General features: G+C 38.3%; 1 protein-coding gene across 1 annotated transcript in view; it reads right to left on the reverse strand.

Annotated features, from left to right (window-relative positions):
• The window catches only part of LOC150087624 (sterol O-acyltransferase 1-like), a 283,384-nt gene that overhangs the window by 201,962 nt on the left and 69,363 nt on the right, over positions 1-12,059 (reverse strand). Inside the window, exon 3 of the mRNA XM_090369891.1 lies at positions 6,597-6,659. Within this exon, the coding sequence (XP_090226017.1) occupies positions 6,597-6,659 (63 nt within the window). The remainder of the gene's footprint in view (positions 1-6,596; positions 6,660-12,059) is intronic.

Consider the following 12,059-nt stretch of genomic DNA (forward strand, 5'->3'; position numbering starts at 1 on the left):
GAAGTTTAACATTGACAAATGTAAAGTACTACATATGGGAAACAGTAACCCCAGAGCAACGTATCAACTCTGCGGTACTACACTGACAGTGGTGGAGAATGAAAAGGACCTGGGGATAATTGTGCAGGCAGATATGAAGTTCTCTGAGCGGTGCAGACGAGCTGCAAGAGTAGCTCATGGTGTCTTGTCAATGATAAAGAGGAATTTTTCTAGCAGGGATAAGGAGGTGATTATTCCCTTGTATAAGGCAATGGTTAGGCCACATCTTGAGTACTGTATACAGGTCTGGAGGCCTCATTTCAGGAAGGATGTGGAGCTGCTGGAACGGGTACAGAGAAGGGCAACAAGATTAGTGAATGGAACAAAGGGTTGCTCTTACGAAGAAAGGCTTAAGTTTTGCAAATTACAGAGTCTGGAGACTAGGCACCGGAGAGGTGATCTGATAGAGGTGTATAAGGCTTTGAATGGTTTGAGCATGCTCAATGCCAATGGGATTCTTCATCTTGCTCAGAATAATCAGCTCAGAGGGCATAAATTCAAATTGAGGAAGGACGGATGTCGGATAGATGTGCGGAAATTTGCCTTTGGCCAGCGGGTGGTTGGTTGGTGGAACCGACTTCCATCACCTGTTGTTGAAGTTGATAGCCTAAACAAATTTAAAGCTCAACTGGACAGGTATTTTGAACGAACGGAGGGATGAAATGGGAGTGGTGTGTGTTTTTTTTTTTTTTTTTTTTGGCTGATGCTGAATAAGCTTGCTTTCTTGCATCATATGCCTCTACTAATGCTAATGCCAATGCTAATTATCCTGTTATACAAGGCAATAGTCAGGCCACACCTAGAGTACTGTGAAGAGGTCTGGAGTTCTCATTTTAGGAAGGATGTTGAGTTGTTAGACTGAGTACAAAGAAGGGCAACAAGATTAGTGAGGGGGGAACAAAGGGGGGGTGCTCTTAACAAGAAAGGCTTAAGTTCTGCAAATTGCAGCGTCTGGAGAGTAGGCACCTGAGAGATGATCTGATTGAGGTGTATAAGGCCTTGAATGGGTTGAGTAATTTGAATGCTGATGGGATGCTTCCTCTTGCTCAGACAAAGAACCTGAGGGGGCACAGTTTCGAATTGAGGAAAGATAGCTGTAGAATAGATGTGCAGCAATTTTCCAGCGGGTAGTTGATTTAGCCAGTGGGTAGTTGATTTAGCCAGTGGGTAGTTGATTTTGCAAGTGTGTAGTTGATTGGTAGAACAGGATTCCATCTTTTGTTCTGAAAGCTAATAACCTAAATAAATTTAAGGCTGAGCTGGAATTTTGGCATTTGGAACAAATAGAGGGGTAAAATTGCGGGGGTTTTTTTTTTTTTTTTTGGCTGATGCTGCATAAGCTTGCTTTCTTGCATCATATGGCTCTACTAATGCTAATGCTCATGTTATACAGTTTGTATATAGATTTCAGCAGATTATTTTTTGTGCATCTTCACTTGATGTTGTTATAGAATCAATGTGATGATTAACAAACTGGCAGAGGTTTTTGAATGCTCTAATAGAATAGATGATATTGTAGGTTAAATGTCTTATTAATTAACCAGTATTTACACAATAAATTCTCTTAGAATCTCCATACTAGTTTCCCTTCTGCTCCTGATTCCAGGTTAGTGGAATTGACTCCACTCTACTGACAAACTGTTAAGCCTCTATAACACTTCAATTTTTTTCTCCACTCTAGAGTATTCTCACTTCCCAGAGAAAATTTCAAAAATTGCACTGGTATTGATCAGAACGGCTTCACATCAGTTCAGGATCACTGTATACAGATATTTCAAACAAGTTCAACTTATTGCAACATGTCTGGTGATTCATCTAACCTCAGTAACACACAAATCATTTGTTTATCTGCAGTCAATCTGAATTGTTATTATTATTATTATTATTAATAGCCATATAGTGCAAGGAAGCCTGAGGCTTATGCTGCACCAGCCAAAAAAACAAAAATTTCAGAATTACCCCGAGAGAGAGAGAGAGAGAGAGAATGAAAGTCAGAAGTAGAAGGGAAGGGAATCACCAAGAAAGAGAAGAATGATGATATCCAGCTCAGGACCCTGGGTGTGCCAAGCCCAAACTCACCAGATGAGAGCCCCTGGGGTTAGCACACATTGAATAGAAAGTGTTTTATGAATTTTATTACACTTTAAAATAACTTCAAATTTTGTTTCAAATTTGGGTAAGATGCAACAAAACCCATGAAATGTTAAAAATAGTTTTTGGAGATGATGTGCCATTGTGTTTTTGGAGATGATGACGCTATGTGCCATTTGAAGACTTTTTAGTGGTTCATGATGTTTAAAGAACATTGCTCTGGTTGCTAAACAACTTTAAAAATCAATGATTCAATCACTTGCATTCATAATCTGATCAGGAATGATCAAATTTTAGTCAAGTTGCTAGTGAAACAGGAATTTCTTAAGAGATATATTAATCAATTTTAACACAAGATTTGGGAATTCAACACATTTCAAACAAATATTATAAATTTATATCTGTATTTATAAATGATACTGATGATGGTATATCAAGCTTAATGTCCAGGTTTGCAGATGATACAAAGGTTGGCAGGGTTGTTAAGGACACTACTGACGCTATGCTGCTGCAACAGAATCTGCAAAGGTTGAGCAGATGGGCTGAGAGATAGTACTAGTAGTAATGGCATGTGATGCAAGAAAGCAAGTGTATGAGCTTATGCAGCATCAGCCAAAAAAAAAAAAAAAAAAAAAATCACACCATTCCCTCCAAATGCCTGTCCAGTTCCTCCTTAAATTTATTCAATCTATCAACTTCCACAATGACAGATGGAAGTTTGTTCCAGCAATTAACCACCCGCTGGCTAAAGGCAAATTTCCGCACATCTATTCTACATCTGTCCTTTCTTAATTTGAATTTATGCTCCCTTAGGTTCGTAATCTGAACAAATGGAAGGATCCCATCAGAATTCAGTGTGCTCAACCCATTCAAGGCCTTATACACCTCAATCAGATCACCACGCAGGTGCCTAGTCTCCAGCCACTGCAATTTGCAGAACTTAAGCCTCTCTTGATAAGAGGATCCCTTCATTCCCCTCACCAATCTTGTTGCCCTTCTCTGTACACGCTCAAGTAAATCTACATCCTTCCTAAAATGAGGCCTCCAGACCTGTACGCAGTACTCAAGGCGTGGCCTGACCATTGCCTTATACAGAGGGATAATCACCTCCTTTTCCTGCTAGCAAAATTCCTATATATATCATTGACAAAACCCCATGACCTGCCCTGGCAGCCTGTCTGCATTGCTCAGAAAACTTCATATCTGCCTGCACAATTACTCCCAGGTCTTTTTCATATTCTACCACCTTAATTGTAGTACCACACAGTTGGTACGTTTCTCTGGGGTTACTTCTACCCATATGCAGTACTTTGCATTTGTCAAGGTTAAACTTCAGTTGACACTTCTTAGCCCATCTGCCCAAATTATCTAGATCCTGCTGCAGTAGCACACTGCCATTACTGTCATTAACAACCCTGCCAACCTTTGTATCGTCTGCAAACTTCGACATTAAGCCTGATATACCTTCATCAATATCATTGATAAATATACAAAACAACAGCGGACCTAACAACGAACCCTGTGAGACTCCACTAATAACATTAGTCCAAGAAGAGCAGCACCCATTGATTACCACCCTCTGTCTTCTCGCACTTAACCATCCTTTTATCCATTGTAGCAACTTACCCTTAATACCATTCTGCTCCAATTTGTACAATAGTCTTCCATGTGCAACAGTGTCAAAAGGTGGCAAATGAAGTTTAACATTGACAAATGTAAAGTACTACATGTGGGAAAGAGCAACCCCAGAGCAACGTATCAACTCTGTGGTACTACACTGAGAGTGGTAGAGAATGAAAAGGACCTAGGGGTAATTGTGCAGGCAGATATGAAGTTCTCTGAGCAGTGCAGATGGGCTGCAAGAGTAGCTCATGGTGTCTTGTCAATGACATACAGGAATTTTTCTAGCAGGGATAAGGAGGTGATTATTCCTTGTATAAGGCAATGGTCAGGCCACACTGTATACAGGTCTGGAGGCCTCGTTTCAAGAAGAATGTAGAGCTGCTGGAACGAGTACAGAGAAGGGCAACAAGATTGGTGAACGGAACAAAGGGATACTCTTACGAAGAAAGGCTTAAATTTTGCAAATTACAGTGTCTGGAGACTAGGCACCAGCGAGGTGATCTGATAGAGATGTACAAAGCCTTGAATGATTTGAGCATGCTCAATGCTGATGGGATTCTTTCTCTTGCTCAGAATAATCACCTGAGAGGGCATAAATTCAAATTGAGGAAAGACAGATGTAGGATAGATGTGCGGAAATTTGCCTTTAGTCAGCGGGAAGTTGGTTGGTGGAACAGACTTCCATCCCTTGTTGTGGAAGTTGATAGCCTAAATAAATTTAAGGCTCAGCTGGACAAGTATTTTGAACAAAGGGAGGGGTGAAGTGGAAGTGGGTTTTTTTTTTTTGGCTGATGCTGCATAAGCTTGCTTTCTTGCATCATATGCCTCTACTAATGCTAATGCTAAAATTTGTGCCTCACATCCTCACTGATGATCACAGAAAGTGGTATGTTTTCACATGTCAGAACCTTCATAAACATACTGCTGATGAAGGTTCATGAGCAACATGTTGATGTCTCTTTCTTGTTTTTGGTAATTACTCACTGCCATATGAAGTGAAGAAGAGAAGCTGTAAATTATAGTAAACCAGTCTCTCCATTTCACATGGTTTAAAAGCATCACTACAAAAATAAAACCAATCCATTTGAAATCAAAATGTCTGTTACCTGGTGTGATAAATAATGGAACTGCATATTCCTGTGACTTATTGCATCAGATAAACATATATTAATTGTAGCAATTATGAAATAATGTCACTTCCAAGCTTACAGTAACATTACAGTTTCTTATAGTGACATTATGAAATAATGTGACTGTAAGAAACAGTGCCACTTTCATTTTTTATCACATTTTTCACATCAGAGATCACGTACAATAAGTGCATGCAAGCCGCCCAATTTATTTTATTTTATTTATTAAAATGAAATAAAATAAATAAAAAAAATAATAAATGTATACTTAATATAAAGTAAAATCCAATTTACTGATAAAATAAGAAAACAAAGTTTAAAGTATTAAAATTGCAAAGTGAAACACTAAAATACACTAGAGCTTTGAAAAGCGACCACCTCCTTTGTTAACAGTGAAATTTATTGACAGTACCTCTAGCTCTTAATAATCAGAACAGAGTAGGTTCACAAATCTGTATCTACAACTAAAAGATCATGGGAGTTACCCTCTAATGTGCATGGAGGCTGGATATGGCTCAGGATTGTGCCAGGCAAAACAGTTAATTCTGTCGAAGAAAGACAAATATAACTACCTATTTCTATTAATAATATTGTGTTCTGAAAAAAAAAGAAAAAATTCAATCTGCAAGATCTCCAGCCATTTGTTTGTTTGCTAGTTTGTTATTTGGTTTTTAGGAGCATTAGCATCTTAAGGCCATATTGCTCAGGGGATATGCGGTGGTCATTCCTTGACCTTTCCACATCCTCCGTATTTGGTGGTGACGGGCTCGAACCCCGGTCTAATCTAGAAGTGTGTGCTACACACTACTGCTCCTTCCCACCTGGCTAGGGAGACGCCTTCCAGCCATTTCTACCACTAATATCTATATGTACAATGATAATAAATCTGCATCTCTCACAAATTTAGTGGTTTCTTCCCTTTCTGCTCAGCCACAAAGAAACACAATGGAAGCATTCCTAAAATAAGTATATTTCTTTGAGAAAATCTTCAGAAGACAAAGCTTGAGTTGGAAATGCATTGTTTTTACAATATGGCAGAATAAAACATGCAGCCCATACAGAATGGATTGCTAATGTCATTTGGTAAAGTCTCTCTTTTTATGATGTACCAATGCATATGTAGGTAAGCAAATAATCACTTCACTTTCACCACCTACAATAATGCTCTGTGCACCAAAGCCAAAAAACATGAACAGAACACACATTACAGACAACACATAAGGTTTTTAATTCTACCACATATTGTCACTCATTTGGAGAGGTCCAAATTTCAGTCCTGAAGTTAGTTAACTCAAGAAGAGGGAATACGATATTCCCTGCAAGTTATTCTGAGTTTTCAGCCTACAAACATGCAAATCAGCTAGTGAACGTACACACACTTGTAAAAACGTAATATGCAATGGTGAAATATGGCTAAAATCACTGATGCACCTAAAATCCAACTACATATATCCAAATTCATAGCCCACATATTTTTTGAGTCCAAAAATTTAAGTGATTCTTTCTGATTAAGCATTTTTCCTTCATATTTTTCCTCTGTGATCAACCTTCAAATTACAATAATGTATTTAATTAAAAAATAAAATACTATATAATATAATCTTTATATGTATCCTAAAAAAATTTTTATATGTCTTTAAAGAATAAAAATAAATGCAGATAGATAAAGTCTGCAAAATAAAATTCACTACATGCTGACTTTCAAATACTTACGTCAACAAACAATTTCTTTGAACAAGTTCTATGGGCAGTAGTTCTGCAAGTGACTTTGCATTTCTGAAATACAAAGTAAATTACTGAGTTTTCGGTGATGAGCAAAATTAATGAGTTCATTAAAATTATTAAATTTAATATGGAAGAAATGAAATGAACTGTTCATGCAGTAAATCTGTAATACAAACAGGGATTATGTAACTTTATGGAGGTTAGAGCTTTGCCACTGGTTATAAGATTATTCAAAATATAGCTTTAAAATGGTTTCACAGGGGCAGCCCATTCATAAAAGTCTAATAGGTGTCACCTAGGGTACAAAAATCTCAGCCCATATTGGGCTGAGATTTTTGGTGCCCAGCCACTACATACTTCACCAGAATGCCTTTTGGTAGCACTAAGAGGTAATCAGAGTTCCTACTTCTGCTGTCTCTCCTTTGCCAGCTGCATAGGTGGCATTAGAGCATGGTACAGTATAAAAGTTTTGGTATCGAACACAACTTTTTTAACACCTAAATACAGTTCAAAATTACAGTATTATAATTTTTTCTAAGCACAGTATGGTACAAAAGTACAATATTTTTTCAGTATATTTTTTTAACTTCATCCACATCAATACAGTTTTAGAAAAATCTCATAGGGACTGCTTTATCATGATTTTGCACAAGATCTATGATGATCAATGAACAATATTAGGCCCAATTCATATGAATGAGTTCATACCATACATTTTTTTTTTTATTATTATTTCATGTTAAATAAAACCACAGAGCAGTTAGAAATACAGTGGACTGAGTGGGAGCTTTTATGTGGCAACCATACAGTTGCCATGTGAAAACTGTACAGACAATGCACAACTGAGCACTGTGCCCCCCTCATGTGAATAGTCTAGGCAAGAGGAAAAATCCCAATTATATTAAAAATCCCAAGCTTGCTCAATCAATTCAAGGCCTTAAATACCTCAATAAGATTACCTCGCAGGTGACTAGTCTCCAGATGCTGCAATTTGAAGAACTTGCAACCCTTGTTTTACACACCAATCTCATTGCCCTTCTCTGTACTCATCCCAGCAGCTCTACATCCTTCCTAATATGAGGTCTCCAGACCTGTATACAGTACTCAAGGTGTGGCCTGACCATTGCCTTATACAATGGGATAGTAATAGTGATAGTAGTAATAGAAGCATGTTTTTTTTTTGTTTTTTTTATGTGAACCCCAAACACGAGAGGTATTAGAACCTATAGTACTTAGTACCGTGCTTAGGTTGGAGGTTGAGAAGACGAAAGAAGATATTTGTTGACATTGGACTTGAACTTCTGTAGATTGTAATTTTCAGGAAATACGTATGAAAGAAGGTTGTTCCAGAAACCGGCAGTTGAATGAATAAATGAGGAAGATGAAAAGTTGGTTCTCTGGGTTTGAAGCTGGACAGTAAATGGATGTTGGCTGGTGGTGGCACGTGTTCGAACTGTTCTGAAACAGAGAGCGGAAATTATAGAAGTCAATTCAGAAGAACAGTGCCCATGGAAGTATCTGTAGAAGAGGCATGCAGCAGAAACAGTACGTCTATGAGAAAGCGAGTGGAGAGACTCTGTTAGAGATGAATCATTAATTAACCTAACTGCCCTCTTCTGAATGGAATCAAGGAGCCTGAGAGAGGTTTTGGGGGCACTACCCCAGATGTGGGAACAATATTCCATGGCAGGACGGATTTGCGATTTATACAGAGTGAGCAGCTGTTTAGAAGTAAAGTAACACCGAGAGCGAAAGAGAAAACCAAGGTTTTTAGATGCAGAGGAAGCAATATTTGTAATGTGCTTGTGCAAAGACAGATTAGAAGTCCCCAAAAGAGATATATAATTTTGCCTAGAAATCGGAGTGTCACTAAAGATAAGCATAGGAGTAGAAGAATAATTTTTGCAAGATATAAGACAAGATTGAGTTTTAGAAGGGTTGAAATCAACTAAGTTGTCTTTGCCCCACTGGAGAATTACCTGAAGATCGGCATTTAAGGAATTAGTAGCAGATTTTCGAGAAGTTGAAGCTGATTGAGCAGGACAAGGTTTCTCAAAATGGAAAGTGGAATGCAATGCGCTATCATCGGCAAAACTATGGATAGGATTTCCAGTCAATGAAAGAAGGTCATTAATATACAAGAGGAAAAGAGTGGGGGAAAGAACTGAACCTTGGGGGACGCCGGCATTAGTGGAGAAGTTAGAAGACAGAGAGCCATTTACCATCACCCTCAGTGAACAATCAGAGAGAAAACTGGATAACCAATTCCAAAAAAATTTGGCAAACCATAGATGGAAGCTTGTTTAGAAGACCTTTATGTCAAACACGATCAAAAGCCTTTGAGATGTCAAGAGGAACTACTTGTGTTTCACCGAACCTTTCCATTGAATAAGTCCATAAATGGGTAACATAAGCCAGAATATCTCCAGTGGATCGACACTGACGGAATCCATACTGGTGATCGTTGATCAGACGGAAGGTTTCTAGGTAGTTTAAGAGTTGGCGGTTAATTGATTTCTCCATTACTTTATAAAGAGTAGAAGTAATAGCAATAGGACAGTAATTGGATGGGAGGGTTTTGTCACCCTTTTTAGGAACTGGCTGGATATGAGCAAATTTCCAAGCAGAAAGAAAAACACCTTTGGAATAAGAAAGTGAAAAAAGGCGGCAAAGAATAGGAGTAAGTTCAGGAGCACAGGTTTTGAGAACAAGTGGAGAAATACCATCAGGACCTGCAGCTTTCTTAGCACCAAGATTCATCAAAATCCTTCTGATATCCTTTTGACGGAAGACCACAGGAGGCATTGAATGGAGCGTGTTGGGAATGGTGGGAGGTGTTTTACCAAGATCATTAATACATGAGCTGGAAGAAAAATGGGATGCTAGCAGGTCAGCTTTATCCTTGGCTGAAGCGACAACAGAACCATCTGGTTTGGACAGATGTGGGAGCAGAGATGGGAAAAAGTTGCGGCCAATAGCTTTGGCAAGAGACCAGAATGATCGGCTACCATTAGGGCAAGAAGCAAGTTTTCTACTCTTAGCCTGTTCAAACTCTAGTTTGGACTGATTAATAACTGCTTTACAATTGTTGCGAGCTTAAGTGTAGGCAGAAAATGAAACAGAAGAATTAGAAACAAGCCAATTACAATATACAACATTCTTTTCTTGAACAGCCTTAGCACATTTATTGGAAAACCAAGGTTTAGATAAAGGACGAGATTTTAAAGTGGAGTGTGGGATAAAGGATTCCATTCCTGCAAGAATAATTTCACTGCTGACATGATCTGAGCAAACGTTGACATCAGAAGTTTTGAAACAGTAATCCGACCAAGGAAAAGAAGAAAAGAAGTCTCGCAGGTCATCCCATTTTGCATTCTTGTAATGTCAAACAACATGAGGTTATGAATAGCCATGAGATAAAGGTTCCATTGGAGAAGAGACAATCACCAAGTTGTGATCTGAAGTGCCTAAAGGACTTCTCACTTCGACCGTATACTTAGCAGGGTTGTTTGTGAGAAAAAGATCAAGTGTATTGACTGTATGATTAGGATTGTCCGGTATTCTTGTAGGTAAATGAACAATCTGTGCTAGGTCATTAGTAATTGCAAAAGCCTCAGCATCTCGACCTGCTGGGTCGGTGTGACTAGAAAACGGAAGCCAGCTGCAGTTGTGAACATTAAAATCACCAAGGAAAATTACCTCACTGTTAGGAAAGTTGGACTGGAGAAAGTCAAGTTGCAAAGAGAGGAAGTCAAAGAGCTCCAAGTGATTAGTGGAGTTGGAAGAAAGGTAGAGACAACAGATGAATTTGACACAATGAGGTAGGGAGATTTTAAGCCAGAGAAGATCAAAGAGGAGATTCCAAATTGCCAAGTCTCTGGCAGGGAATATCAGAATGAACATATGCACAAGTACCACCTCTGAGGCGAAAGGAATCATACAGCGAATAATTTGGGCATCTGAGATGAGCAGTAGTTGAATCAACCGATAACTGAGATTCTGTCAGAAAAAGTACAGGGGGTTTGGCAGACTGCAAGTGGAAATGGACATCGTTGAGATTAGAATTGAGACCACGTATATTTGTGAAATTAATTTGGAAGTTCTTGATGTGATGTGATGCAAGAAAGCAAGTGTATGAGCTTATGTAGCATCATCCAAAAAAAAAACAAAAACACCAATTTCACACATCCATTCCGACTAAACGTTTGTCCAGTTTGTCCTTGAATTTATTTAAGCTTTATCAACTTCCATAAGGGGGAAAAGGACGGACAGTAAAGAAAGGGAGAAGGGGTTATGCTGTTAATTAGGAAATATAAAATTTAAGATGCATCCAGTTGAGATGGGTGGACAATGCAATTCTGAGTCAGTTTGGTGTGATATAAGCATTGCAAAAGCAAAAATGAGGATAGGAGATTGTTATAAGTAGAGTATTGTACAAAAGTACAATATTTTTTTGGTATTTTTTTTAACTTCATCCATATCAACACAGTTTTAGAAAAATCTCATATGGGTGCATTATGAATTTGAATGATTAACATGATTTTGCATAATTAATATGATTTTGCACAAGATCTATGATGATCGATGAACAATATTATTTGTATGGAATGTATCCCAATGCATATTTATGTGAATCCCAACAATTTGTATGAAATACATATAAAGTATCAGGTGACACAGCAGCCTATGGCAGGTATAAACTAGTCTGTAATCAAATCACAAAGGAGGTTAGGCAGGCGAAGGGAGATTACGAGAAATCTTTAGCAAAGGATGCAAAGAAAAACAGCAAAGAGTTCTTTACTTATGTAAACTCTAGAAGGAAAGGGATGAATCAGATTGGACCACTTAACATAGATGGGTTGACTATTGATGATCATGTTCAGGTAGCTGATAAACTGAATAAGTATTTTGCATCACATTCACACATGAGGAGTTATTCAATTAGGGGAGTGCCAGACGTTTATCAAATGCTAACAGGGAACTAAGTGATTTTGTAATAACTGAGAGCAAAATGCAGGAGAAATTGTGAAGTTAGACATAAGGAAGGCACCCGGGGTGGACGGGATCTATCCAATTATGTTAAAAGAGGCAGCAAAGGAAGTAAGAAAACCCTTAGCAATAATTATGAGAGCTTCCTTGGACTCGTGGGGGGGGAGTCCCCATGGACTGGAGGTGTGCAAATGTATCAACAATTCACAAGAGGGGTCCAAAAGGTGACACAAGTAACTACAGACCTGTTAGATTAACTTGTGTTCCCGGGAAAATAATGGAATCACTGGTTAAAGAAGCATTGCAGGATCATCTAGGCAAGACTGCAGTAATAGTTAAGACAGAGCATGGGTTTGTTAAAAGGAGGTCTTGTCTGACCAATTTTATTGAATACTATGATGTTGTCATAAAGAAACTGAATGCCAAAAATAATTTTGATATCATATACTTGGATTTCAGGAA

This window comes from Mastigoproctus giganteus, chromosome 3, assembly GCF_048544385.1.
Source record: "Mastigoproctus giganteus isolate SK-2022 chromosome 3, ASM4854438v1, whole genome shotgun sequence".
Lineage (NCBI taxonomy): Eukaryota > Metazoa > Arthropoda > Arachnida > Uropygi > Thelyphonidae > Mastigoproctus > Mastigoproctus giganteus.